General features: G+C 43.5%; 1 protein-coding gene across 1 annotated transcript in view; it reads right to left on the reverse strand.

Moving 5' to 3' along the window:
- Window positions 1-26,756, reverse strand: part of syt8 (synaptotagmin VIII) — an 81,169-nt gene that overhangs the window by 18,274 nt on the left and 36,139 nt on the right. Inside the window, exons 2-3 of the mRNA XM_078220603.1 lie at window positions 14,539-14,695; window positions 4,162-4,322 (exon numbers count right to left, since the gene is read on the reverse strand). Of these exons, the coding sequence (XP_078076729.1) occupies window positions 4,162-4,322; window positions 14,539-14,662 (285 nt within the window). The 5' untranslated portion in view covers window positions 14,663-14,695. The remainder of the gene's footprint in view (window positions 1-4,161; window positions 4,323-14,538; window positions 14,696-26,756) is intronic.

A 26,756-nucleotide genomic window follows, 5' to 3' on the forward strand; every position in this document is an offset into this window, starting at 1 on the left:
AGGCAGGTCCAAAAAGTAGCTAAGATGGCAAACTGTATTTTGGCCTTTATTGCAAAGGGGCTGGAGTTTAAAAAGAGCGAGGTCTTGTTGAAATTGTACAGAGTGTGGTGAGGCCTCACCTGGAATACTGCATACAGTTTTGGATATACAACATGATATAGTAATATTGGAGGCAGTCCAAAGGAGATTCACTAGGCTAATTCCTGGGATGAGAGGTCTGTCCTATCTGGAAAGTAAATAGCCTGGGTCTGTATTCCTTGGAGTTTAGAAGAGTGAGGGGTGACCTTTTTCAAATATATAAGATCCTGAGGGGACTTGACAGGGTGGATGGTGAGATGTTCTCACGAGTGGGAGAGTCTTGAACAAGGGGACATAGCTACAAGATAAAGGGCCAATCATTTAAAACTGAGCCGCAAAGAACTTTCTTCTTGCAGAGGGTGGTGAATCTCTGGAATTCTCTGCCCCAAAGGGTGGTGGAGGCTGGATCATTAGCAGTATTTAAAGTGGATGTGGATAAATATTTGCTAGATCGAGGAACAGGATTATGGGGAAATGGTACAGAAAAGGAGTTGATGCCAGCACAGATCAACCATGATCGTATTGAATGGCGGGGCAGGCTTGAAGAGCCTGGTGGTCTCCTTCTGTTTCTATTTTTTGTGTAAACAGTTACACCTCGGTAATACGGTGTAAGTTAGGCTGGAATTCTATCCCTCCCACACCCCTAGGGGCAGGCAGGTATAAAATTGGGTGGCATGGGAGAGGGGCACGTGCCACTCACCTACTTGCTTCCACTGGCATTTCACTGGTGGTGGGGTAATTTTCACACAACTCACCCACCCTTGTACCATTTGAGGACCTGAATAGGCCAATTAATTGCCATTTAAGACTTCCTCCCACCGGCTGCTGGCATTTCACCAAGTGGGGGGTTGTTCCCCCTTACGCTGGTCTGCCTGACTGGTCCCAGCGAAGCTGCCTCAGTTACCTGGTTGTCCAGCCTCCTCCATTGTCATGGACTGACTACTGTTCGCCATCTGGAGGTGGTACACCCTCCCACATGGGAGCAGAAGCCACTACCTCAGGCAGTTAACCGTCCGACAATTATTAATTGATTCCCAGCACAGTGGCAGTGGATTTGTCCACGATTTTTCAGATGTTCACCGCCACCACGAAAAATTCCATCCTTATGTTCTAATAGTAAACTAAGTCATATCTACTGCTGAGCAATCCCTTTGCACCTAACAATCTAATTTTATATTTCTGTAATCTCAATCCTTTTCTATTATGATGAAAACATTCCATTAGGTTTACAGTCATCAAATATAAGTTTATATTTCAATGTCCAATGTGTATATCCCAATCTTGATTTCATTATTTGTAAAATTTATGAAAGGTGAAGGATATAAGCACATTTTAATATCTCTGAGAATTCTTCAATGTGATTGGCAGCTTAACCTGCTTAAATATATTCACTGCTTCTGAATGCCCAGAGGTCCCTTTGATTTGGTGGCAGATTCAAATTAATGTCGGAGAAGTTGAAATCCACACCATAGAGAGTGCTGGATCTTATCTTTCTTTCTGTCAACTGTGGCTCAGTTGGTAGCAGTGAATTTCAGGATGGCAAACCTTAACTAATGAGTGCCCGAGGGATCAGTGCTGAGGCCACAACTATTCACAATTTATATTCATGACTTGACTTGGATGAAGGGACCAAGTATATTGTGGCCAGATTTGCTGACAGTGCAAAGGTAGGAAGGAAAGTAAGTTGTGAGGAGAATACAAAAAGTCTTCAAAGGGGTACAGTCTATTTAAAGGGGTAAAGTTTGTTTATTAGTGTCACAAGTAGGCTTACATTAACACTGCAATGAAATTACTGTGAAAGTCCCCTTGTCGCCACACTCTGGCACCTGTTCGGGTACACTGAGGAAAAATTTAGCATGGCCAATACATCTAACCAGCATATCTTTCGGACTGTGGGAGGAAACCGGAGCACCCAGAGGGAACTCATGCAGACACGGGAAGAACGTACAGACTCCGTACAAACAGTGACCCAAGTCTTTGCCCCTACCCACCCCTCCTAGATACTCCAAATGCGCCAGTGGGGGTGGGGATGGGGGAATAAAAAATTTAGTTCATTGTTATTTGTGGGGTCTTGCTGTATGCAAATGTGCCACTGCAATTTATTGCAGACTTTGTAAGTTTCTAACTGAATTTTGACGAGATTATTGGGCACTGTTAACCTATTCCAGCTGGAGCTCTTGATTCATGACCATTAGTGAGTTCTTAAGTAAAAATCCCAGCACACCAATGTCGCATTGAAATCAATAACTAAGTTAATGGGTAATATGTACTACTGGATGTTTGCAGGGCAGAGTGTAGTATTTTGTTTTGGACAGGACTAAAAATGTAAAATAATAAACTAGTCTTCCTACAGCAAGGAATCAATACTTTATATCCTAAGTGATACGAGATTTCTATAGATGTGGGAGAACTGCCTGGTACATCAGAGGGCAACTACACTATTAGACACTATTACTGCTGCATTCATGCAGACATTGGTTAGCATTGATGTAGTAATGAACACAAATGCATTAGTACTACAATATTTCCATATAATAAAATACACTAATGTTACTGCATTCCTATAAATATAGAAATGCTCCCTCCTGTTGCATGTAGCAGTATTTTAGGATACATCAGTGCTTCTAGTTTTCATATACATACTGTACATATTGTTTTATACATTAAAATGAAACCTATTACTGTCCTATTCAAGACATTAGGGTGATAAGGAATGGGACAAAATAGATGATAAGCTTTTTCATCTTTGGAGAAAGTTCAATAATTAAAATCTGTACCTGTTCAGAGGAAAAATTATCTCAGATAGTTTAGTGTTAAATACTGATTAGCTTATTGCCTAAGTCAGATATTATGACAGATGGGTATTACAACTGGCCTCTGCGTGTGTTAACAAGAAATCTGTGAGGAGGAGGTGGGGGAGGAATGGTGAGCCTTAATTCCCTGCGAAGATTCAATTTTATACATCACCGCAGTGCTCTGATAAGTCATGACATTTTCAACAGATGGATGTAGTTTTTAGAAGAGCGTATTGTGTTCCGCTGTATATTTCTTCAACAATCATTGGATCAATTAACAGTTTGATGGAATTCAAGGGAGATTGAGATTGCATTTAGCCAAATTCCTATTCTGTTGTTTTGTGTGTAAAGGAAGCAAATTAAGGTATACTGTATTTCACATTCTTCCACTCCTATCCTAAAGGAACTGATGTACACAGGAGCATGGTTTCAAGAACACCAGCTTAACTCCAGGGCTTTGTCCAACAGGGCTTTTGACCAGCCCCAACATTTCCATTTCCTGTAAACATCAGCGCCTTTAAAATTCTGTTGCACCTATCCTATTCTGCACAAAGTCCTACTCAACAACTACTTCTGTCCTTGCCGACCTAGACCGAGTCCTAGTCCCTCAACACCTCAAAGAACTATCATCGAATCCCTGCAGTGAAGAAAAGGCCACTCAGCCCATGGTGTCTGTACCGACTCTCTGACCCAGCATCTTACCCAATCCCTCTTCCCTGCCCTGCTACTCCTTACATTTATCATGGCTAATCATCTAACCTACACATCTTGGGACAGTAAGGGGCAATTTATCATGGTCAATCCAATTAACCTGCATATCTTTGGACTGTGGAAGGAAACCAGAGCACCCAGAGGAAACCCACGCAGACACGGGGAGAATGTGCAAACTCCACATAGACAGTGACCCAAGGCCGGAATTGAATCCAGGTCCCTGGTGCTGTGAGACAGCAGTGCTAACCACTGTGCCACCGTGCTACCTCAAATTTGAAATTCTCACTCATGCTTAAATCCCTTCATGGCCTTGTCCTTCCATTTTTGTTTGCTCTATGGTGCAGTTTTCTGTTTAAAAGACACGATGTAAATACAATTTCATGTTATTGATAGGATTGGCAAATGCTGATCGTGCAGAGAAGATAATTTGTTTTGTATGAATTAAAAATCAATCAATGTTTGTTTCAAGAAAATACCCGTTTTATAAATTGCTACAATAGAATTGTTCCATTGATGGTAGAACCTGCTGACAGTATAATTCCTGCAGCGAGATGAGCCATTGTCGTGAAGTACTCACCAGACTTGCAGTAGTGGAGCCATTTATGCTTTTCATGTTAACCTGCTCTTTCTTTTTCTTCTTTTTCTTCTTGCAGCAGCATTTCACACAGATACAGATGACACAGATGAGGATGACCAGGCCCACCCCTGCAGCAATGGCAATCAAGGCCCATTTTGGCACTAGATAATAAACGAGAGAAGAGGAAGGGGAATGAATCGTGAGATAACAAAATTGTATCAAATACAAGAGGATAAACATTAGTTAGAAGCAACTCCACAGAGATCCCAGCTTCAGTCATTTCAAATTCTAGTCCTAATTCCAGTTCCAGAATCAGTCCCAAATCGACTCTGATTCCAAATCCCGAACCAGCTCAAAATCACTGAAATCCTAAATCCAATCCCAAAACCGAAACCTAGCCTTAATTCCAATCATAGCCCTAATCTTGACAACAATCCTGCACTTAATCGCAATTCAAATCTCAGTCACAAGGATGCACAGTAAACTGTCAAATTGATAAATTAAGCAATGCCTATTATTCTGCATACAGTTTGAGTGATACCAATTAGACGTCTCTGACTCACATTTTCTTTACTTAATGAATGCAAGTTTCCACCATCTGCTCCCATTAGGAAGAGGACTAGGCCACTCAACCCCTTCAGCCTATTCTGACAATCAATGAAGTCATGCATTTAGGGAGGTGATCATTTAAGGAGGTCAAACAGTTATAGGGAATACACAATAAATGGGAATATACTAAGAAGGGAAGATAAGTTGAGAGACCTTGTCGTACAAGTACACAGGTCCCTAAAGGCAGAAGTTCAAGTAGACAAGTTTGTAAAGAAGGCATAGGAAATGCTCTTCTTCATTGGCAGAGATGTAGAATATAAAAGTAAGGATATAATGTTGGAATTGTATAAAACACTGGTGAGGCTACAACTGGAGTATTGTGTGCATTTCTGGTCACCATATTATAGGAAGGACGTAATTGCTCTGGAGAAAGTGCAGAGTAGGTTTACAAGAATGTTGCCAGGGCTAGAAAAATGTAGCTATGATAGTCATCGACTTCAGGAAGTGTAGTGGAGGACATGCTCCTGTCTACATCAATGGGGATGAAGTGGAAATGATTGAGAGCTTCACGCTTCTAAGTGTCCAGATCACCAACAACCTGTCTTGGTCTCTCCACGCTATAGTTAAGAAAGATGGAGGTCCCCACTGAAGACATTTTAAAAGCATTAAATTAAACAGAGGCAACAGCTGCCAGACTGTTATTGTGGAGGGGGGAACCCCTCAACATAGCAGCCTTTAGCCGCATCTGTGGCCACCTTATAATCATGGCCATGGGCGGGGTGGGGGTGGTGTGTTAAAGATGGTGCATGGAGTTTTGGCCTTTCCTAACCGTTGCCAGGAGGCCACTCCTTGTGTCAGCTAAGATTTGCCCTCAACAGATTTGCCAGCTGGCAAATCGGTGCCTGTGCAGTGGCCTTAATAGGCCAATTTTTAAAAATCATTAATGGAATTTGGCTAGGCCAGCAGTTATTGCCCATCCCTAGTTGTTTTGAGAAGGTGGTGGTGATCGGCCTTCTTGAATCGCTGCAGTCCCTGAGTGTATGTACACCCACAGTGCTGTTAGGGAGGAAGTTTCAGGAATTTGACCCAGCGGCAGTGAAGGAGCGATGATATATTTCCAAGTCAGGATGGTGAGTGACTTGAAGGGAAGCTCCAGGTGGCGGTGTTCTGAGGTTTCTGCTGCTCTTGTCCTTATAGACGGTAGTGATTGTGGGTTTGGAAGGTGCTGCCTAAGGAAGCTTGGTGAGATCCAGCAGTGCATCTTGTAGATAGCACACTCAGCTGACAATGTGCGTCAGTGACGGAAGAATGAATGTTTATGGAAGGGGTAGCAATCAAGTGGGCTGCTTTGTCTTGGATAGTTTCAAGCTTCTTCAGTGTTGTGGGAGCTGTACTCATCCAGGCAAGTGGAGAGTGTTCCATCACACTCCTGACTACTGCCTTGTAGATGATGGACAGGCTTTGAGGAGTTAGGAGGTGAGTTATTCTACGCAGTATTCCCAGCCTTTGACCTGCTCTTGTAGCCACAGTATTTATTTTGAACTGATATGCTGGGCTCCGCCATAATTGAGGATGGGGATATTTTTGGAGCTTCCTCGTCCAGTGACTTGTCCACCACCATTCACACTGAATGTGACAGGACTGAGGAGCTTAGATCTTATCCTTTGGTTGTGGAATTGCTTAATTCTGTCTACTTCTGCTTATGCTGTTTGGCATGCAAGTAGTCCTGTGTTGTAGCTTCACCAGGTTGACATATCTTTTTTAGCTATGCCTGCTGCAGTTCCTGGCATGCCCTCCTGCACTCTTTGTTAAAACTGGGTTGATCCTTTGGCTTGGTAGTAATGGTAGAGTGGGGAATAAGCCAGGCCATGAGGTTACAGATTGTGGTGGAGTACAATTATGCTGCTGTTGATGGCCCACAGCGCCTCATAGATACCCAAACTTGAGTTGCTGGATCTGTTCAAAGTCAATTCCGTTTAGCACGATAGTAGTGCCACACAACAAGATGGAGGGCATGTCTTCTCAATGTGAAGATGGAACTTCATCTCCACAAAGATATTGTCATTGGCAGATGCATCTGTGGCAGGCAGGTTGGTGAGGATGAGGACAAGTATGTTTTTCTCTCTTGTTGGTTCTCACTATCTGGCGCAGTCCCAGTTTAGCAGCTATGTCCTTTAGGACCCTTTCAGCTCAGTCTGTGGTGGTACTACAACCCTATTCTTGGTGATAGACATTGAAGTTTTCCATCCAGAGTACATTCTGTGCCCTTGCCACCCTCAGTGCTTCCTCCAAGTGGTGTTCAACATGGAGGAATATTGATCCATCTGCTGAGGGGGGACAGTATGTAGTAATCAGCAGGTGGTTTCCTTATCCATGTTTGACTTGGTGACATGAGACTTCATGGGGCACAGAGTTGATGTTGTGGATTCCCTGGGAAACTATCTCCCAACTGTTTACCATGGTGCCACCACCTCTGCTACCGTCTTTCCTGCCGGTGGGACCGGACATACCCAGGGATGGTGATGGTGGTGTCCGGAAGATAATCAGTAAGATAATCTTCAGCTGCTTCATTAATGACCTTTCCTCCAATATAAGGATGTTCGCCAATGATTGCACAATGTTCAGCACTACTCATGACTCCACAGATACTGAAGCAGTCCTTGTTCAAATGCAACAAGATCTGGACACTATATAGGCTTGGACTCAGTAAGAAGTCTCACAACACCAATTTAAAGTCCAACAGGTTTATTTGGAATCACGAGCTTTCAGAGTGCTGCTTCTTCCTCAGGTGAGTCTGGACTGGCTTGGAATGACATGGGGAAAGTAACACACAAATGCCTGGCAATGATCATCACCAATAAGAGACACTCTAACCACCATCCCTTGACATTCAATGATGTTACCATCACTGAATCTCCCACTGTCAACATTCTTGGGGTTACCGTTGACCAGAAACCCGACTGGACTCGCCACATAAACACAGTGGTTACAAGAGCAGGTCAGAGGCTAGGAATACTGTGGCAAGTAACTCACCTCCTGACTCCCCAAAGCCTGTCCACCATCTGCAAAGCACAAGTCAGGAGTGTGGTGGAATATTGCCCACTTACCTGGATGGATGCAGCTCTAAAAGCACTCAAGAAACCTGACACCATCCAGGGCAAAGCAGCCCGCTTGATTGGCACCACATTCACAAATATCCATTCCCTCCACCATCGATGCTCAGTAGCAGCAGTGTGTACTATCTACAAGATGCGCTGCAGCAATTCACCAAAGATCCTTAGACAACACCTTCCAAACCCATGACCACTTCCACCTAGAAGGACAAGGGCAGCAGATACATGGGAACACCACCACTTGCAAGTTCCCCTCCAAACCACACACCATCCTGACTTGGAAATATATCGTTGTTCCTTCACTATCGCTGGGTCAAAATCCTCTCCGTAACGGCATTGTGGGTCAACCTACAGCACATGGACTGCAGCGATTCAAGAAGGCAGCTCACCACCACCTTCTCAATGGCAACTAAGGATGGGCAATAAATGTTGGCCAACCAGCAACGCCCATATCCCACAAATGAGTTTTAAAAAATGATTCCATGAGTATGATTATGGCAGGTTGTTGCTTGATTAGTATGTGAGACAGCTCTCCCAATTTTGGCATAAGACCCCAGATGTTCGGAAGAAGTGCTTTGCAGGGTCGACAGGGCTGGGTTTACAAATGTCCTTTCCAGTTCCCAGGTCAATAGTGGGAGGTCCATCTGGTTTCACTGCTTTTGGCTTTCTTTGAGTAGTTGGATATAACTGAGTGGTATGCTAGGCCATTTCAGAGGCAATTAATAGGCAACCACATTGCTGTGCATCTGGAGTTACATGTCAGCCAGACCGGGTAAGGATGGTGGATTTCCTTCCCTACAGGACAGTAGTGAATCAGATGGGATTTTATGACAATCGGCAATTAAAGGGCTTAATGGGCTAACTGCCACTTGTGATCATGCCTCTGCCCTCCCCACCCCCTGCACCACTATCCAGAATGTTTAAAAATGGCCTGAAGGTGCAAACATGCCAACAAACAAGTGGCAGGAAATTGCAGATCCCTTTGCTTCCTGTGCAACATCCACGTTCGTTTAAAACTTCAGCCCAAGATTAAGTCAAAATTTCTTAGTTTATCCCTCAATTTACTCGATCACAGAGAGGAGACATACTGCACTTCTCTCTCTCCTGTTCAAGTAAAAGGATATAATTTCTCAGCATATATGAGGTAGCAGAGTGGCACAGTGGTTAGCACTGATGCCTCACAGCGCCAGGGACCCAGGTTCAATTCTGGCCCAGGTCATTGTCTGTGTAGAGTTTGCACGTTCTCCCCGTGTCTGCGTGGGTTTTCTCCGCGTGCTCTGGCTTCCTCCCACCGTGTGAAGATGTGAGGGTTAAGTTGATTGGCTATGCTAAATTGCCCCTTAGTGTCAGGGGGACTAGCAGGGTAAATACATGGGGTTAAGGGGATAGGGCCAGGGTGGGATTGTTGTCGGTGTTGGCTCGACTGGCCTCCTTCTATACCATAGGGATTCTATGATTCTATATCCCTGATCCCTGAAAAGGGAGCTGGATCCGAGGTATATATTCCCTGAATCTCACGTGGATGTTTCCATGACAGGCAAGTCACTTATGTTTGGGGAAATGCATCTCAGTGCCAATCCTCTAAAAGCAGTTTTGTGATTTTGGACACCACAAATTAAGCTCGCAAGCACAATTGAGTTTAATAACTTAATTGAACAGTACTGAGAAATACACAGAAAACAGTCGCCTCAACTCCCAAGGGCAGATGTACAGCAGTTTTTTACAATATCTTCTCAAATCTGTTATTTTCTCCTCTAACTCTATTTTTTCTGTTCTACAATTAGCAAGTCTGCACTGTTTTAACAGTCAATAACTATGCCCCTGGCATTTAGACTGAACTAGCTTTGCTGTAACCATATCTACAAAGTTATCTAGTTACCACGCCTGTGTCAGTCTACAGACAAAGGTCATTTGGTCATTGTGGTGAACCATAGATGGTTACCACTATGGGTACTGAACCATAGATGGTTAGCACTATGGGTACTTGTACATATGTTACTGTTGTTACTGTTGGGGTTAGGGTTGGGGTGTTCTACCTGTTGGTATTGTTCTGTGGTACACTCCAGTTGGCTCCGCCTACCTGTAGGAGTATAAAGGTCACTGCACTGCCTAGTGACCCTTTAGTCTGGGATTGTATTGTTAAGCAGTATGCTCCATTCTTGTTACTAATAAAAGCCTTTATTTCCCGGGTACGATCCAGCCTCCCGAGAGAATTAATCGCGCATCAGTCATGTATCCACTTTCGACGCAACTAGTCAGGAGACTATCAAATATTCACATAGACTTTGCAGCTTTATCAAAGCTAGCAGTCTTATTGGATTTCACTGGTAAAAATTGATTCAGTGTTCTGGAAAAAATGGATATCAACCTAACAACATATTGACTAGCTGAACATAATTTCACAGGCCCACAATCATTTCCCAGTACAGCAAAATTATGCTATGGGGAGACGAGAACAATTAACATGTCACATAGCAGTTCAAGCATTGTGACGTACACATTTTAAAAAAATATTCATGGGATGTGGGCATCACTGCTCAGGCCACATTCATTGTACATCCCTGGTGGTGAGCTGCCTTGTTGAACTGCCGCAGTTCGTGTGAGGGTAGACCCATGGTTCTCATTATGTATTGAGTTCCAGGATTTTGTCCCAGAAGCGATGATGGAACAGCAACAAGTCAAGACTCAGAGGGAACTTGCAGGTGATGGTCTCCCCATGCATCTGCTGCCCTTCTCCTTCTAGGCAGTAGATACGGCAGGTCAGGAAGGTGAAGCCAAAGAACCCTTGGCAAGTTCCTGCAGCCCATCTTGTAGATGATACATACTGGAGACACAGTGTACTAGTGAAGGAAGTGAATGTTCAAGGTGTTACAGGGTGTTTTGTTCTAGAAGCTTCTTGAGCTGCATTAATCTCGGCAAATGGAAGTGTTTCACCACACTCCCTACTTGCACTTTATAAACAATGGACAGTCTTGGAGAGTTAGGAGGCGATATGGTTCAAGACAGATATTGTTATTTGGGACAATGTGCACCATTGATCTTGAAGAATAATTTGCATCTTTTCCCCTCAAGATGCAGAAATGTAAGCTGGAATTTTCTGGGGCGGGTGAGGCTCGCAGAATGGAATTCTCCGTTGGCTCGTATTTTACGAGCCTTGCCCAAGCGAGGTCATAACATCCCGGCCATAATTTGCCTTGCAAAGCAAAAAACTGCTTCTCTTGATTCTTTTAGTTGTTTTTCAAAGTTATTAGAAGAAAAAGTACAGGACAAATTTCAAAAATGTTATTCGGAAAAAGTTTTTCTCCAGTGACTCTTTAAAAAAATGGAGTGATTATGCATCTGTATGCATCTCTGAAACCTATATTTAAACATGATCAATAGCACTGAGCACACACAACAACCTACAGAGACTTGCAGCTGACTCAAACTCCTTCCATGTAATAACTGTTTTATGCTCAACCAGTCTGTTTAAATTCTTAATGTCCTTTTTGATTTCGAACTGATCTTCAGACCCCATAACATTCATTAACTGGCATCAATTTGTGATGGGGTTTGTGATGGCAGGGTCAGGGGCCAATAATGGAAGCATCCCCTTACCCCATTCTGCCCAAGATCTGAGCAAGGTGATCTTCTTGGCTTCACCTCCATCCCTGAACTCCTACACATCAAAAATTATGAATGAGCAAGAATCCACCTTTGGATGGCCAATAATTCTAATGGGATAAAGATGGGTGGGCCACCACCCTCGGCCTTACCACCTCCTGTAAAATCACAGACAGGCCAGGGGTGGGTGGGAATGTGGCAGGAGGCCACTAGGGCAATTTTACTTGCTGTGGAGAAATCATAAAATTCTGCCCATGATAATCAGATGTGCATGTGTCATATAGTACAACAGATTTGCTTTTAAAACTGAGATTGCAATTTTATGCATGGATTTTGTGTGAGGCTAGAATGTGACAACAATGTGTTAAATAGCTTACTGCAGGAGACAGCAGATATTTTAAGCCATTGCACCCATTGACCTCCCAGGAGGTCAATTTGTAATTAGCATCGTGTTGGGCTATAAACATTTTGCACTCTTTGTTATTTCATGTGCAATGCTCAAAAGCCCCAAAGACATTGTGAAACTCTGCTGGGAGAGTCATAAGTTGATCTGTTAGCAACTTGGTGACAATTGAATTAATTGCAATCTAAAGCACGCACGAGTGTTGGATTTATTTTTCACAAGCATTGTCCTTCGAGATTAATTTAATATTGCTGATTAACTGCAATCGTTCCTGAACACGCTAAACACAAGAGTTTCCAAATTAACACATCTATATCAGATTTGTTAGCTGGAAGCATTGATGTGTACAGTGATTAACTCGTGTATGACAGACTCATGACTCAGTTATATCTTTGGTAAAACCTGTTTGGGGCCCACTGATGGTTAGAAGCTAAATCTAGCCTCTGATCCAAACTATGCCTCATGACGGAATATAGTGGAGCAGCCTTGTGACTAACAAAACCAAATCTAGCTTCTTAATTGTAATCATTACCTCAGAGCATGATCAACAACTGTAGGATTGAATCTTAGCCAATAGATATGTACATATTTATTGGCATCCAATACTCTTCCTTTACACAGAATGCATTAGGTCAGGTCATTAAATACACTCATCCTGTCAGCTATAACCACACACTAAAACTATGGGACAAGCCCATGACCATCAAAGCTATAACTGGTTCCATGCACTTAACACAGATAAAAGTAAGACAAACATGCATGCAACAAAAGATTCTCAGACTCTTGGAATTCACTGTTTGGGAATATTAAAAACTTTACTTCACAATTAAGCTCTGCGATTAATAAAATAATCCAAGACATAGGCCAGTTCCCGGTCCCTGATTTGTCTCCTATTCCTTTTAATGGACAGGCAAATCACAAGTGAGAGAGGGCACACCAGAAAATACAGCATAATAATTAAAAGTGTAAAATAAGAGACATCTGACACAAAATCTTATCATTCCATGGGATGGCCCCCACCCTTCATGGCAATCACTTGTGACATTTGTTTTCTCGGCCTTTTGGCTAAGATCAAGTGTAGTTATGCGGATGCTGCACTTGGTTGAGGTCATTGGGTTGCATTTAAGCTTCATATGTTTCGTATGAAGCAATTTTTAAAAGCGGCATCTCGGCCTTTTGGCTAAGATGCAAATGAGATCAAGCCTGGGGGAGCGGAGATGTCTGCCTACTCCAATCAGCTTGGCTCATGTAGATCAGGTCCAAGACAGGGTAAAGGGTCGCATACCCTGTCTTGTCAGACTGGATCGGAAATGTCTCAACTTGTTGAGACTCTGAATTGGACTTGATTTGATTGAATTGGAAAAGTTTTTTTAAAATTTGTTTTCTCGGCCTTTTGGCTAAGATCAAGTGTAGTGTGGAGAGGATGCTGTGCTTGGTTGAGGTCATTGGGTTACATTTAAGCTTCATATTCATATGAAGCAATTTTTAAAAGCAGCATCTCGGCCTTTTGGCTAAGATGCAAATGAGATCAAGCCTTGGAGGAGGAAACCTCCCCCTCCTCCAATCAGCTTGGCTCATGTAGATCAGGCCCAAGACAGGTGTGAAGGCCCTGTCTTGTCAGCTTGGACCGGAAATGTCTCAACTTGTTGAGACTCTGAATTGGACTTGATTTGATTGAATTGGAAAAGTACAAAAAAAAATTTGTTAAGGAATCCACTTCACAAAAGTTAACTCCCCTTTTTGAAGGGACCCTATTACATCCCTATGTGCATCGATTTAATGAAGACGTTAACTGGTTACCCCCTAGGGTATTTTCTGTGATGTGGAACAAACTGGTCTCTAATCTTTCATGTCCTGATTACAATGAATCATAGAATCCCTACAGTGCAGAAGGAGGCCATTCGGAAAATTGGGTCTGCACTGACAACAATCCCACCCAGGCCGTATCCCCGTAACCCCATATATTTATCCTGCAAGTATCCCTGACACTAAGGGGCAATTTAGCATAGTTAATCAACCTAACCTGCGCACCTTTGGATTGTGGGAGGAAATCAGAGCATCCAGAGGAAACACACACAGACACGGGGAGGATGTGCAAACTCCACATAGACAGTGACCCAAGGCTGGAAGTGAACCCAGGTCCCTGGCACTGTGAGGCAGCATTGCTAACCACTATGCCGCCCTTTTTACTTCCTTGAAGCTTGACATGTTTCCTTATTTCTCGATTCCCTAATTCCTTTTCTTAGTTTGCTGTTACAGAATGAGCTTCAGTACATTGGACTCAGAGGGGCTGGTCATAGTAAGAAATTTCATTCTTAGATAGATTGGAAAGGACAAGGGTATAAAAGTCATGACTTTCAAATACAGTTATTTCCTCTTCTCCCTTCCTCTTTTTTTTGCTGCAATGAAGAAAGTAACCAAACACCTGAGCACAGACAATGTGAAACAATCCATACAGGGATGAAGATCCTTCATTGTAAAGCCAGGTTTCATTGTGTTCTGCGCACTCTATCTGCTTATTGCTTCTGGGCTTACTGCAGCTGCATTGGGTTAACAGGAGACAGGACAACACTTGCATTCCTGTATTCCGAACTTTTTCCTACTCATACCTCTACTCATATTTTTGTCTCTGTCTACAATCTAACTCAATCCTCTTCATACTTGTACTTCCTAGAATTGAAGTTCACAAGGTTATATTTACATACTTACATGGAATTTTGTTGATTAAATGGGAAATGATGTTTCCACTTCCTGTAGTGGTTAGTTGGGTGGCATTGGTTGGGTGGATGGTGATAGATGGCTTTACAGAAGTGGTTGCATTTGAGGCACTCATTTTTTGTTCTTAGATGAGATTTAAGTCAATGACCTACAAGAAAAAAGAAAATGCATTCAGTATATACAAATAAGCCAACCCCAAGTCATAGTTGCATAAAATCTATTTCGTGGGGGAAAGCTTTCTATTTTCTGTCATAGTCACACCTCATTACAAGAACACATATTTCAGACATAAGACTTAAAGGCATTTTGAAAGCCAGACAGCACGTTGAAATAGTGGAATCTGTCACATCCTCCATTTAAGCCCACTTGCTGTCTATGAATGATGAAGTTATTGTCTCCCGCTACTCTTCCAATGATCTATGCTGATATAATCAGTGTACGATATTTCTCCAATGTTAAAGCAGTTCACTTTCTGTTATACATCTCATTATCACAGTGAAGGAGTGGAGAGGGTGGTGATGTGGACTGTAAGTTCACAGTTTGATTGACAGCTCCAAGAATGAAGGAGTTTTGTTATAGATAGTGAAGTTTGTAATAGAACTTTATTTTATTTCATCTCAGCTTGGATCGTGAGATCTATCCATGATGGATGCTGGGAAAGTGGACATGGAGTGTATAAGGTGATAAGTGGGGGACATAGGTTGCCGTGAGTTGGCACCAAAATGGCATAGGGCTATAAGGAACCATGAGGATGAGTGAGGGTCTTAAGTTGGCATGGGTTGGCACTAAGTTGTCATAGGACTTATAAAGGACTAGGAAGGTTCACATGGAAGGTATGAGGGGACATTGGGGGTAAATGAAGGGAAGACATGAGTTGGTTTGGATGTTGCATAGAGAATGGGGTGGATGAAGAGATGTGAGGGCACAGAAAGTGTTGCCAGAAACCGAGAAAGCTTCAAATAAAAAACCTGTTCCTTTTGACCTGATATTCAAAAACAGTTCCTCATTCTCCTCCTCTGGAGAGGCGAGGCCACACTTTGAACAAAACAAGCCCCAAAGAAATGAGGCGGGTCTTTTAACCATGTGGCAGGCCCTGTGGTCACCTCCAAACTATTGTCAAGGTGGGAGGGCCCTACTCCAGCATACACACTGTCCCACCAGCCTACAACCTGCAGCCCCCCGGAATAATATCCATGCTTTTTGGGGCACTTTTACCGGAGGTGGGCCAGTGAGCCAGGAAATTTCCCAACTCCCATTTCCCGCCTCTAAACTGAAAGTCCAGCCCTATGTCACATTGAATTCCAATTAAATGGTGTCAGATTGCATCTGTCCATGAGATTGGAACATCAATGAAACAGGATCCATTGGTGATCTTATTGTGGCCTTAACTCCGCAATTCTGTCTTCCTCTCAAAGTCCTTGACTCGCTTACAGGTTAAGAATCTGTTGAAACCAGCCTCTGAATATTTTCAGTCTCCACTGCGCCGTGGCAAAGAGAATTCCAAAGATTACCGTCCCTCTGAGAGAGGGAATTTGTCCTCATCTCTATCTGGTAGCCTGAATGACAATCAGGCCCATATCCCTCACATTCAGGAGTCTGCTTTCGCTACATGGCATCTAGATGGATAATAGCATTATACAAAAGTGTGTAAATAAGATCTATTTGTTATATAAACTGGAAATTGTGATCCTCACACATGCCCTCATATTCACTGCACCAATCTTCCAAAAGGTAGATTGATAAACACTTTGATGGTACAAGTCCAGATACAAAACGTTCAGTTACTTTACTTTACAGTGCTGAGTGAACCTACAGAATAACAATTGTTATTTTAATATACCTTCAATGTCTGAAACTCCTCTCTCCACTATATTTGCAGAATTATTAACCTACTTAATTTAATATATATGTAAATTGGTGTCTCATGGTATAATGTTAAGGCTCCAGTCATCTCACAGAGTATTAAATGTATAGGCATATCATAACTAGAAGACATCACAGACAGCCATTTTGCAGTTGACAGTAAGAATGAGTAAAACTACCCTTCCGAGACTCATAAAACTGAATCTACTGAAAGTTAAGGCAGGTGTGCAAAATTTTCTTTTACCTGGCACTTTTAAGTTTAGTTTATTTATTATTAGTCACAAGTAAGGCTTACATTAACACTGCAATGAAGTTACTGTGAAATTCCCCTAGTTGCCACAGTCAGGTGCCTGTTCAGGTCAATGCACCTAACCTGCAATACACCTAACAATGCACCCAACAATGTACTTATCTGTACTTACAGTGAAACATATGTAGAAAATAGAGGCAGGAATAGGCCATTTGGCCCTTCGAGCCTGCTCTGTCATTCATTACCATCATGGCTGTTCATCAAATTAAATACCCTCATCCTGCCTTCCCCCCATATCCCTGGATCCCTTTAACCCCAGGAGCTATATCTAATTCCTTCTTGAAATCAGACATTTTGGCCTCAACTACTTTCTGTGGTAGTGAATTCCACACATTCACCACTCTCTGGGTGAAGAAATTTCACATCACCTCAGTCCTAAAAGATTTACTCCTTATCCTCAAACTATGACTCCGAGTTCTGGACACTCCCACCATTGAGAACATTCTTTCTGAATCCACCCTGTCTAATCTTGTTAGAATTTTATAAGTTTCCATGAGATCCCCTCTCACTCTTTGGAACTCCAATGAATATAATCCTAGCTGACTTAGGGTGGGATTTTCCGGCCTCGCTCATCCTGAAACCCCCCCCCCCCCCCCCCCCGAGGTCAACAGACCTTCCCATGATCTGCTCCTCAACCACCCCGATTCCCGTGGCGGGCAGGTGGTGAAATTTTGACCCTAGTCTCTCCTCATATGACAGTTCTACCAACCCAGGAACCAGCCTGGCAAATCTTCGCTGCACTCTCTCTATAGCAAGAACTTCATTCCTCAGATAAGGACACCAAATCTGCATACAACATACCAGGTGTGCCCTCGCTAACACCCTATACAATTACAGTAAATCTATTTCAAAAAATCTACTTAAAAAGCGGCATTCAGAGTTATGTATATGTCAGTTCTGCACTGAACTTTCCTGTCTTGTCTGAATTTCCTACAGGCTTTCCTGCTTCCCTTCAATTCCCTATTGGCTATACATAGTGGGAAGCAATGCCTGCAACCTCCGAACAGCTGATCAGCAGGTAAGGATATCCACCAGTAGCACTGAAAATCACACCCAGCCCCATACCAAAACAGCCAAGTGTTTTTCAAGGACCACAGTAGCATAAAACCTCACTATTCTTTCCTTCTTCATACAAGGCCCTAACTATTAGTTCCTTGTTTCTCTCAGCTTCTATTCTTTTCAATCCAACCTTAATTGTGTTACAGTGTGCGCTGCGATCTCGCAATGATAAATGCATGGATTGCTTCCTATCAGACACATGTGGCAGCAGCTCTGAATAATAAGGCTCTAATCATTGATAATGTTTCACTATCCCAGGCACTTTGATGAAATTGCAGTTTCCAAATTACTATCTGTTTCCTGCCAGCAGATGGTGATCCCTACTCAGTTCCACACTTTGAGATGTTGAATGGCCTTTGTTTTGGTTTTCCAATGATTGAAGAAATTGAAGGGTGAGGGACAGGGGCATGGAGATCAGTAAAACTAAGATCCAATATACAGATGATCAGTTTGAGGCTAGAGAATTGGATCAGAGTGAAGATGTAAAGGATGAAAGACCACAGGTCAGGTACCTGGGGTGGAAGAAGATGGAAATTAGGCAACAGATTCACTCTAGCTAGAGTAACTGGAAGTGCAATGGAGTGTTATGTAATAGAAAAATATCACTAAAGCTGAAAGGAAGAATCTACAAGACAGTTGTGAGGTTGGTCTTGTTATATAGTGCAGAAAATTGGATAACATCAAAAAGAGAAGAACAAAGACTAGATACAACATAAGTGCAGATGCTGAGTCTGAAGTGATGAGAAAGGTAAGTTCAGGAACAGGTACACTAGGGTCAGTGAAGATTGTGGGAGCAACAAAGCAAGTAGCCAAGAAGAGACTAAAATGGTAGGGTCATCTGTAATGGAGAAAGAGTGGGAATGTGATGGGAATGTAACTGCCAGAATGAAGGAGAAAAGGAAGGCCTAAGAGCAGATGGAAATCATGGTGGCAAGTGACTTAAAAACAATGGGATTGGAAGAGGAATGTGTGACTGGCAGGAGGAGATGGAGAAGTGTGATCATAAGAGTGAAGGATAACAACAGATCTTGAAGAATCAGTCACAACACGAAAACAATGTCGGGAACAATGAAGGATTGGACATAGAGAATGAAATGGAAATATTTCTCCAAAGATATTGGCTGGAACTTTCTGGCCATTCATGCCCCACTGGCGCTGCAGGCGAGGATGGAGAATTTGGTGCTCAGTCAAATCTCCATTCACTCCATTCCGGGATCAGAGAATCCCACAGGCATGAATGGCCGGAAAACTCCAGCCATTGAGTTGCTTTATTGAATGGTTAGTTAACTCTTACCCAATTAGGTGAGTATCAATTTGTAAACCTGCACCCACAGCATTAACACATTATTAGGTATGCAAGATAATCACGTCATGGCTTCAAGTTCTGATGTCCTCATCCTAAACAATTTGTTCAGCAGTATTATCTTTATTTGCAAATAAAATGTGATGAAAAATGTGTGAAGAGAAACATCAAAAATGAATTGCCCATCCTTCATAAGCCGAAGTTGGTTGAATAGCACTCTAGAAAATACAATGGGAAGATGAGGGTCCGGATTCTCCAAACTCGCACGCAGCTGGGATTCTCCAGTCCCGCTGCTGTGAACGGAGATTTGAGTGAGCGCCAAATTCTCCATTCTCACTGGCAGCAGTGGTGGGGCATGAACAGAATCAAAGAATCACAGAGTACCACAGAAGAGGCCCTTCGGCCCATCAAATCTACACCAATGCATGAAATGCCCTGACCTGCCCACTTAATCCCACTTGCTAGCACTTACAGAATCACAGATAGAAATCATAGAAACCCTACAGTGCAGAAGGAGGCCAGTCAGCCCATCGAATCTACACCGACAACAATCCCACCCAGGCCCTATCCCCGTCATCCCACATATTTTACCCTGCTAATCCCTCCAACCTACGCATCCCAGGACACTAAGGGGCAATCTAGCATGGCCAATCAACCTAATCCGCACATCTTTGGAGTGTGGGAGGAAAGCGGAGCATCCGGAGGAAACCCACGCAGACACGGAGAGAATGTGCAAACTCCACACAGACAGTGACCCAAGCCGGGAATCGAATCCAAGTTCCTGGAGCTGTGAAGCAGCAGTGCTAACCACTGTGCCACCGTGCCATGCTTACGTCAGAGAATTCTGGCCAATAACACTAAGAAGATCAAAACTCAGTGAAGTGATAAGAAGAATTAGAACCTTGTGAACTTGATGTTGGGGTCTGCAAAGAACTGACAGGTTAAGGAATGCAGGGCTGAAAATTTTACTTAATAAAGAATTATCAAGTCATCCCCATGGCACCTTCATCTTGAAAACTCTCTGAAACTCTGGCCTAGATTTCCGCAGAGTCTTGGAGATTCCAATGTTTATCCAAAACGGCGCTGGGAATCCCAATCCGGAAGACCCACTCCCATTTCTAACAGATACCATTTTTGCCAGCAGCGGAAAGGAGGCTGGTTGTGACACACACATGGGGCAAACCTGAACTTGGCAGCATCATTTGAATGCAATGCTTATTTCAAATAGACCCCACTTTTGCTGGAGAAAGGGCCTTATCCTGCACAATGAGAGCTATGAATTTTTAGAGTATATGTAAAAGCTCTGGAAGGATGAATAGGTCTGTGAAGCTGCCCGGCTGTTAAGTTATTTAATTAACCATCCCTTTAAAAAAAAATTTTAAATCCCCAGCCTGGATGTGTGTGACAGCTGAAAGATAAATGTTGGTCAAATCACCGTGCGAACTCCCCTGCTTCTCCTTCCATTAATTCCATGTGATATTTTATGCCCATCTTAGAACATTTAGCATTTCAACTGAAAGACACTCGGATAGTTGGCATTCACTTGGGCACAAAGGTGTCAGGATAAGTTTATGGCTGGTATTTTCCAGCCCTTCATACCAGCGGAATCTTCCAGCTCCATCAATGTGATCAGAGATGTCAATGGCTCGCCGGCCCCGCCGTGGAAAAACCCATGGCGGGAGGGGGGCTGGAAAATTCCAACTGATGTGTTTAAGCCTCTTGTACCCATCACCTTCTGACCCTGAGCTGAGAGTGTTTTCAGTGAACCAAGATTGACACCTCAAGTACCGGTGATTGTAAGAAACGTGGATGGATAAAGCTAAGATGAAACAAGGGTTTGGTTTGTTAGAGCAAATGTCCTTGACCAGTTCTTGAAAATTCTTGTTTTCTTATGAATTCACTGTGAAGGAGTTAGAGAAGTACCACAGATCACAGAAATGCTAATTAAGTTGTCAAGAGCTGTGGGGCATAAGCGCGTAGCATTTAAAATACAACTAGAATTAGATCCAAATCTCCTTCAGGGCACTTGTGACGTGATCCATCTTCATGACAACTGTTACTATGACATTGGGGCTTGGTTATATGGGTTAGGACCCCAGAGCTGCTGAGTTTTCATGGTAACTATTTTGATCAATTATAAGCCCTTAGGAAAATTCATTATGATATTGAAGAGTCTGACAAGATTGTCAATCACACTACCAGTTAATAGCAAACATCTGTCCCATTGTTTTAAAAACAATGACATGGAGGTGCTTAAGGTATCCTTTAGCTAAAATCTTATTAGTATTGGCTGATTTTGTGTTAATTTTCTTAGGTGATAGCACTTTTGTTTATAATTCAGTCCATTGATTCAAGGCCCAATTCCTGTACTTGAGCACATAATCTAAGTTTGCATTATAGTTCAATGTGAAGGGTGGCGTTTCATAGAACCCCTACTGTACAAAAGGAGGCCAACTCTCTGGCAGAGCGTCTCACCTAGGCCCATCCCTTGCCCTACCCCATAACCCCACACTTTTAATCCTCTTAACCTACACATCTTGGGACACTAAGGGGCAACTTAACATGGCCAATCCACCTAACTGGCACATCTTTGGCGGAAACCGGAGCACCCAGAGGAAACCTGTGCAGACACAGGGAGAACATGCAAACTCCACACAGACAGTCACCCAAGGCTGAAATCAAATGCGGGTCCCTGGTGCTGTGAGGCAGCAATGCTAACCACTGAGCCACCATGCTGCCCATCAAAGGTATTGTCCTTCAGTAAGTTAGGTTCAGATGGAGATGAAGAGTGAAATTAAAATGTAGGGTGCAACTATGACACAGATGTTGCTTGTGATTGTACATCTCAAGTTACTTCAGAAAAAAATTACATGTAATTTTTTGATTTGTCAACGTCGCTGATTTGGATATGCTGTGAATAAATTGGCCGCAGTGTTTCCCACAATACAACAGTGACTACACAACAAAAGACTGTAAAGTACTTTGGGTTGTCCTGAAGTCATGAAAGGTGCCATATAAAAGCAAGTTTTTGCTTTCCTTATGTCTATTTTTATATTTGTTCTCAGGGCATGAACAACAGTGACATGGCTGCATTTAATCCTCATTCCTCAGCATCCTGAGAAATTGGTGGTAGCCTATTCCTTGAACTGTTCAGGTAAAGTCATGGTGAAAATGACATTGGTGTTATTTCTGCTGTTACAATTTTTGAGCAGGGTTTTATTGGGGTTGACTTAAAAGAAAACAATTCCTGGCATTGTTTGTGAACTCTCCAATTATGACTTATTTCATAACTACCCTGAAAATTGAATCAGCATATCATAGAATCACTGCAGAGCAGAAGGAAGCCATTCAGCCCATCGAGTCTGCACCGACCACAATCCCACCCAGGGCATATTCCCCTAACCCCATGGAGTTAAGCTGCTAGTCCCCCTGACACTAAGGGACAATTTACCATGATGAATCAACCCAACCCGCTCATCTTTGGACTGTGGGAGGAAACCGGAGCACCCAGAGGAAACCCGCACAGACACAGGGAGAACATGCAAACTCCATACAGACAGTGACCCAAGCCTGGAATTGAACCCGGGTCCCTGGCGCTATGAGCAGAAGTACTGACCACTGTGCCACCATGCCGCCCTTAATATGCCTGCAAGAAGACATTGATGGAAACAATCTGGGCCTGAGGAAAGCACGGAACATACATAACTTAACTTAATAAATAAAATTATCTTTTTAATGTAACAGATTCGGATATCATAAATGCATTCGTATGTAGAAAATACAATGTGGCTTTCAGTGAAGAGAATTTATAAGCATCACTGAAAAGAAACAATATATAATACCAGAAATATAGACTTCAGGACTTTTATTAGATCCTGCTGCATCTAAAATATTGCAGATAAAATTACGCCCAAAGGCAAAAAGCTTCTTTAAAAGAAAGGCAAAATACTACAGATGCTGGAAAACTGAAATAAAAACAGAAAGTGCTGGAAGCGCTCAGCAGGTCAGGCAGCATGTTTGGAGAGAGAAACAAAGTTTTCAGGTTGATGCCCTTTCATCAGAACTAGGGAAATTTTGAGAACGTATATTTATTAGTGTCACAAGTAGGATTACATTAACACTGCAATGAAGTTACTGTGAAAATCCCCCACACTCCGACACCTGTTTGGGTACACTGAGGGAGAATTTAGCGCCTAACCAGCATGTCTTTAGAACCGTGGGAGGAAACCGGAGCACCCAGAGGAAACCCACACAGATACGGGGAGAACCTGCGAACTCCTTACAGACAGTGACCCGAGCTGGGAATTGAACCCAGGTCCCTGGCCCTGTGAGGCAGCAGTGCTAAGCAGAAGTAATAGGATTTGAGAAAGGGAAGGCTTTCGTTGTCCTTGTGCCATCCATCTATTCTATTATATCTCTACCTTTGCACAGCCACATTGCGCTCAGCATAGATCGTAGGGGGCCCGAGAATCGTGGGGAGGGAGGGGGGTTACGGCGTGAGTCCTAGCGCATTTAGCGCCAACGCGAACCTCTTTTGGGATTCTCCCAGCAAGGATGAGAACCAGATTAGCATATTTAAATAACCATTTCAATATGAGTAGTTGATTCCAAGCTGGATTCTCCCTGCCAACAGGATTCTTTGACCCTTGTGTGCAGCCCAAACCCGGAAGGAATCACTACTGCTCTCCAAAAATGGAGACCAGGCATGATGGCCATGCCGGGGGGCTCAAAGGTCATTGAAGCCCCCCGGGTGGTCAGGGACATGGTGGGGAATGCCCATCGGGAAGTGCCACCAGGCATCTTTGCAGTGCTGACCTTCAGTGCCCACTTGCACCCTGGCAATGCCAGAGTGGCAGTGCCAGGGTGCCAGGGCAGTGCCAAGGGGGTGAGGCCTGAGGGGGGTAATGAAGGGGTGGAACATGAAGCGAGGCTGTGAATGGGGTGCAGCATGAAGGGGGGCCTGTGAACGGAGTAGAGCAAGAAGTGGGGCACGAAGGGGGACCCATTGGGAGGCACTCAATGCCCCGATACCAGTGATCTATGTTGGGAGAGGTTGGGGAAACATGCCTTCAATGACGGAGAGGGAGGAGTTCTTCAATTTTACTTTGAAATCGGGCTTGTTGGCATCCCCCTCCCCAAAAAAATGACAAAGTGCAGGAAGATCGCAATGTGATTTGCGGCTGAAATGCCGGTGAGTTTTTATAGGGAGGATCAGGATATTGAATTCGATGATCGGCTATGATCAAAAGGAATGGCGGAGCAGGCTTGTAGGGCCGAATGGCCTAGTCCTGCTTCTAGTTTCTATGTTAAATCAGGTGGGAAAGGTTTTGATTAACTAGAATTGAACAAACTAAAGTGGTGGGACTGCGGGGACACGACCTATATGTTTCAGCCTGGTTACCATGGTTTCAGTAAGCTGCAAATTATTTTGCCTCTTGCATTCCACAAATACTTCACATATTTCTTTGACTGATTAACCGATTATTTGTGTGCTCTGTTTCCAAGATCCTTTTCAAGGCTGTGAGTCATTGCTGAATTACTCCTCCTGTTCTCTCTCGCAGTTTTATTAAAGGGCCGATGGCGTGAACATGGATTAAGTGAGCATTTACCTCGTACATTGTCAATCGAGTTCAGTTCAACAAAGTTGACTAGGAAATCTAGCTGCTACATCTATTTGGTAAACCCACTGTCAAGTGTGAGACTGAACCTTAGTAACTTGGAAGAATACAGGTTCAAGTCACATTCTGCATTTGACTGCAGACCGAAACAATTTAATCTCAGCATCTACAAGCTAGTGAGAAGAAATAGAAACATAGGGGGCGATCTTACTGGCTCGTCACGCCGGTCGATCGGGGTGGTGAGTCGGTAAGGTCGCGGGAGAGGGTTCATGCCCCGGTTTCTCGCCTCTCGCGGTATCCCTGGCTCTGTTCTGCCAGCGTAATCAACCTCCCGCCCGGGAAGGATGTGAGGCTGATTTAAACATTTATAAGTTTATTTAAATACGATTCGTGACGCAATTGTCCAGGCTCACTTAACGACCTCGCCGGTGGAGGTCCTCACCGGCGAGTATCACATATGGCCCCCCACCAATGGGGACTAGATGCGATGGCCTCGCCGGTGGGACTGGAGGCCTTTGATGCCCCCCGGGTTTTTGAGGGGAGGGACGGGCAGTGCACCTTGGGGGGGTGCCAGCCTGACACTAGCAGCCTGGGGCGCTGGCAGTGCCAATCAAGCACCCTGGCATCACGCGCTCTCACTCCATCACTCTCAAATGGGTAGGAGCGAAGAAAAATGGGATTTCGAGATCTGATACATACTTGCTGAATCAGTCAACACATTGACTGGGGATGGCACGGTGGCAGGGGGCGGCATGGTGGTACAGGGGTTAGCACTGCTGCTTCACAGCAAGTTCGATTGTAGCCTTGGGTAACTGTCTGTATGGAGTCTGCACATTCTCCCTGTGACTGCGTGGGTTTCCTTTGGGTGCTCCGGTTTCCTCCACAATCCAAAATATGCGCAGGTTAGGTTGATTAGCCATACTAAATAGCCCCTTACTCTCCAAAGATGTGTTGCTCAGATGGATTAGCCATGGTAAATGTGTGAGGTTACAGGGTTAGGACAAGGGAGAGGGCCTTTCAGAGAGTTGGCGCAGACTCGATGGGCTAAATGGCCTCTTCATCATTCTAGGGATTCTATAATTCTATGACTTTTTTTGACTGGACTATTCAGAGCAATCTGCTCATTCATTTCGATATAATGACTAACTTTTTTAAAGCCATGCCAGATCCAAGCAAAGGGTTGCAGTACGTCAAACCCTGCTCATATTCTCTTCAGCATACGTCATCTAAATAAAACAGTTAAAAGGGTCTTGTTCCATTTTTTTAAAATGTCTTCAGTATTTCTTCTGTTTTCCAGCCCAAAATACCATGACATAAATAATGTCAATGTTATCAGCAGATTAGCTACCCAATACTGGATTGACAAAAATAGCATATGGCTCTGCTGCCTCCACCTGGTTAAAAAGGGTGTTAATATGAGGAGAGGCTTTTTAAATATAATTTATCATATTTAAACTTACAATTTTTGAAAGATAATTATTTTGGGTAAATCCAATAACCAATTCATAGAATCATTAAATCCCTACAGTACCAATCAAGCCTGCACCGACAACAATCCCACCCAGGCCTTATCCCTGTAACGCCACGTATTTACCCTCTTAATCCTGCTGACACTGAGGGGCAATTTAGCATGACCAATCAACCTCGCCCGCACATTTTTGGACTGTGGGAGGAAACTGGAGCAGCTGGAGGAAACCCACACAGACATAGGAAGAACATGCAAACTCCATACAGATAGTGATCCAAGGCCAGAATTGAACCCAGGGTTCCTGATGCTGTGAAGCAGCGATGCTAACCACTGTGCCACCATGCCAATTAAACTACAACAAATAAACTGAGGGAGAAATTTAAGGGGCAGCCCCTTAAAGGGTTACTGCCTGAAACAAATGTTTGAAAGATCCTAAGCACTTTACAATTGGTGATCATTACTGACACACTTCATGAATATTTAGATAAGAAAGCACTTTTGCATTTAACTGGAATGCCGTCAGGTGAACATAATAAAATCAGGGACAGGAAAAGATCTTTGGGACTCATTCCTTGAGCACCTTGTCCC

This window comes from Mustelus asterias, chromosome 9 (assembly GCF_964213995.1).
Source record: "Mustelus asterias chromosome 9, sMusAst1.hap1.1, whole genome shotgun sequence".
Classification (NCBI taxonomy): domain Eukaryota; kingdom Metazoa; phylum Chordata; class Chondrichthyes; order Carcharhiniformes; family Triakidae; genus Mustelus; species Mustelus asterias.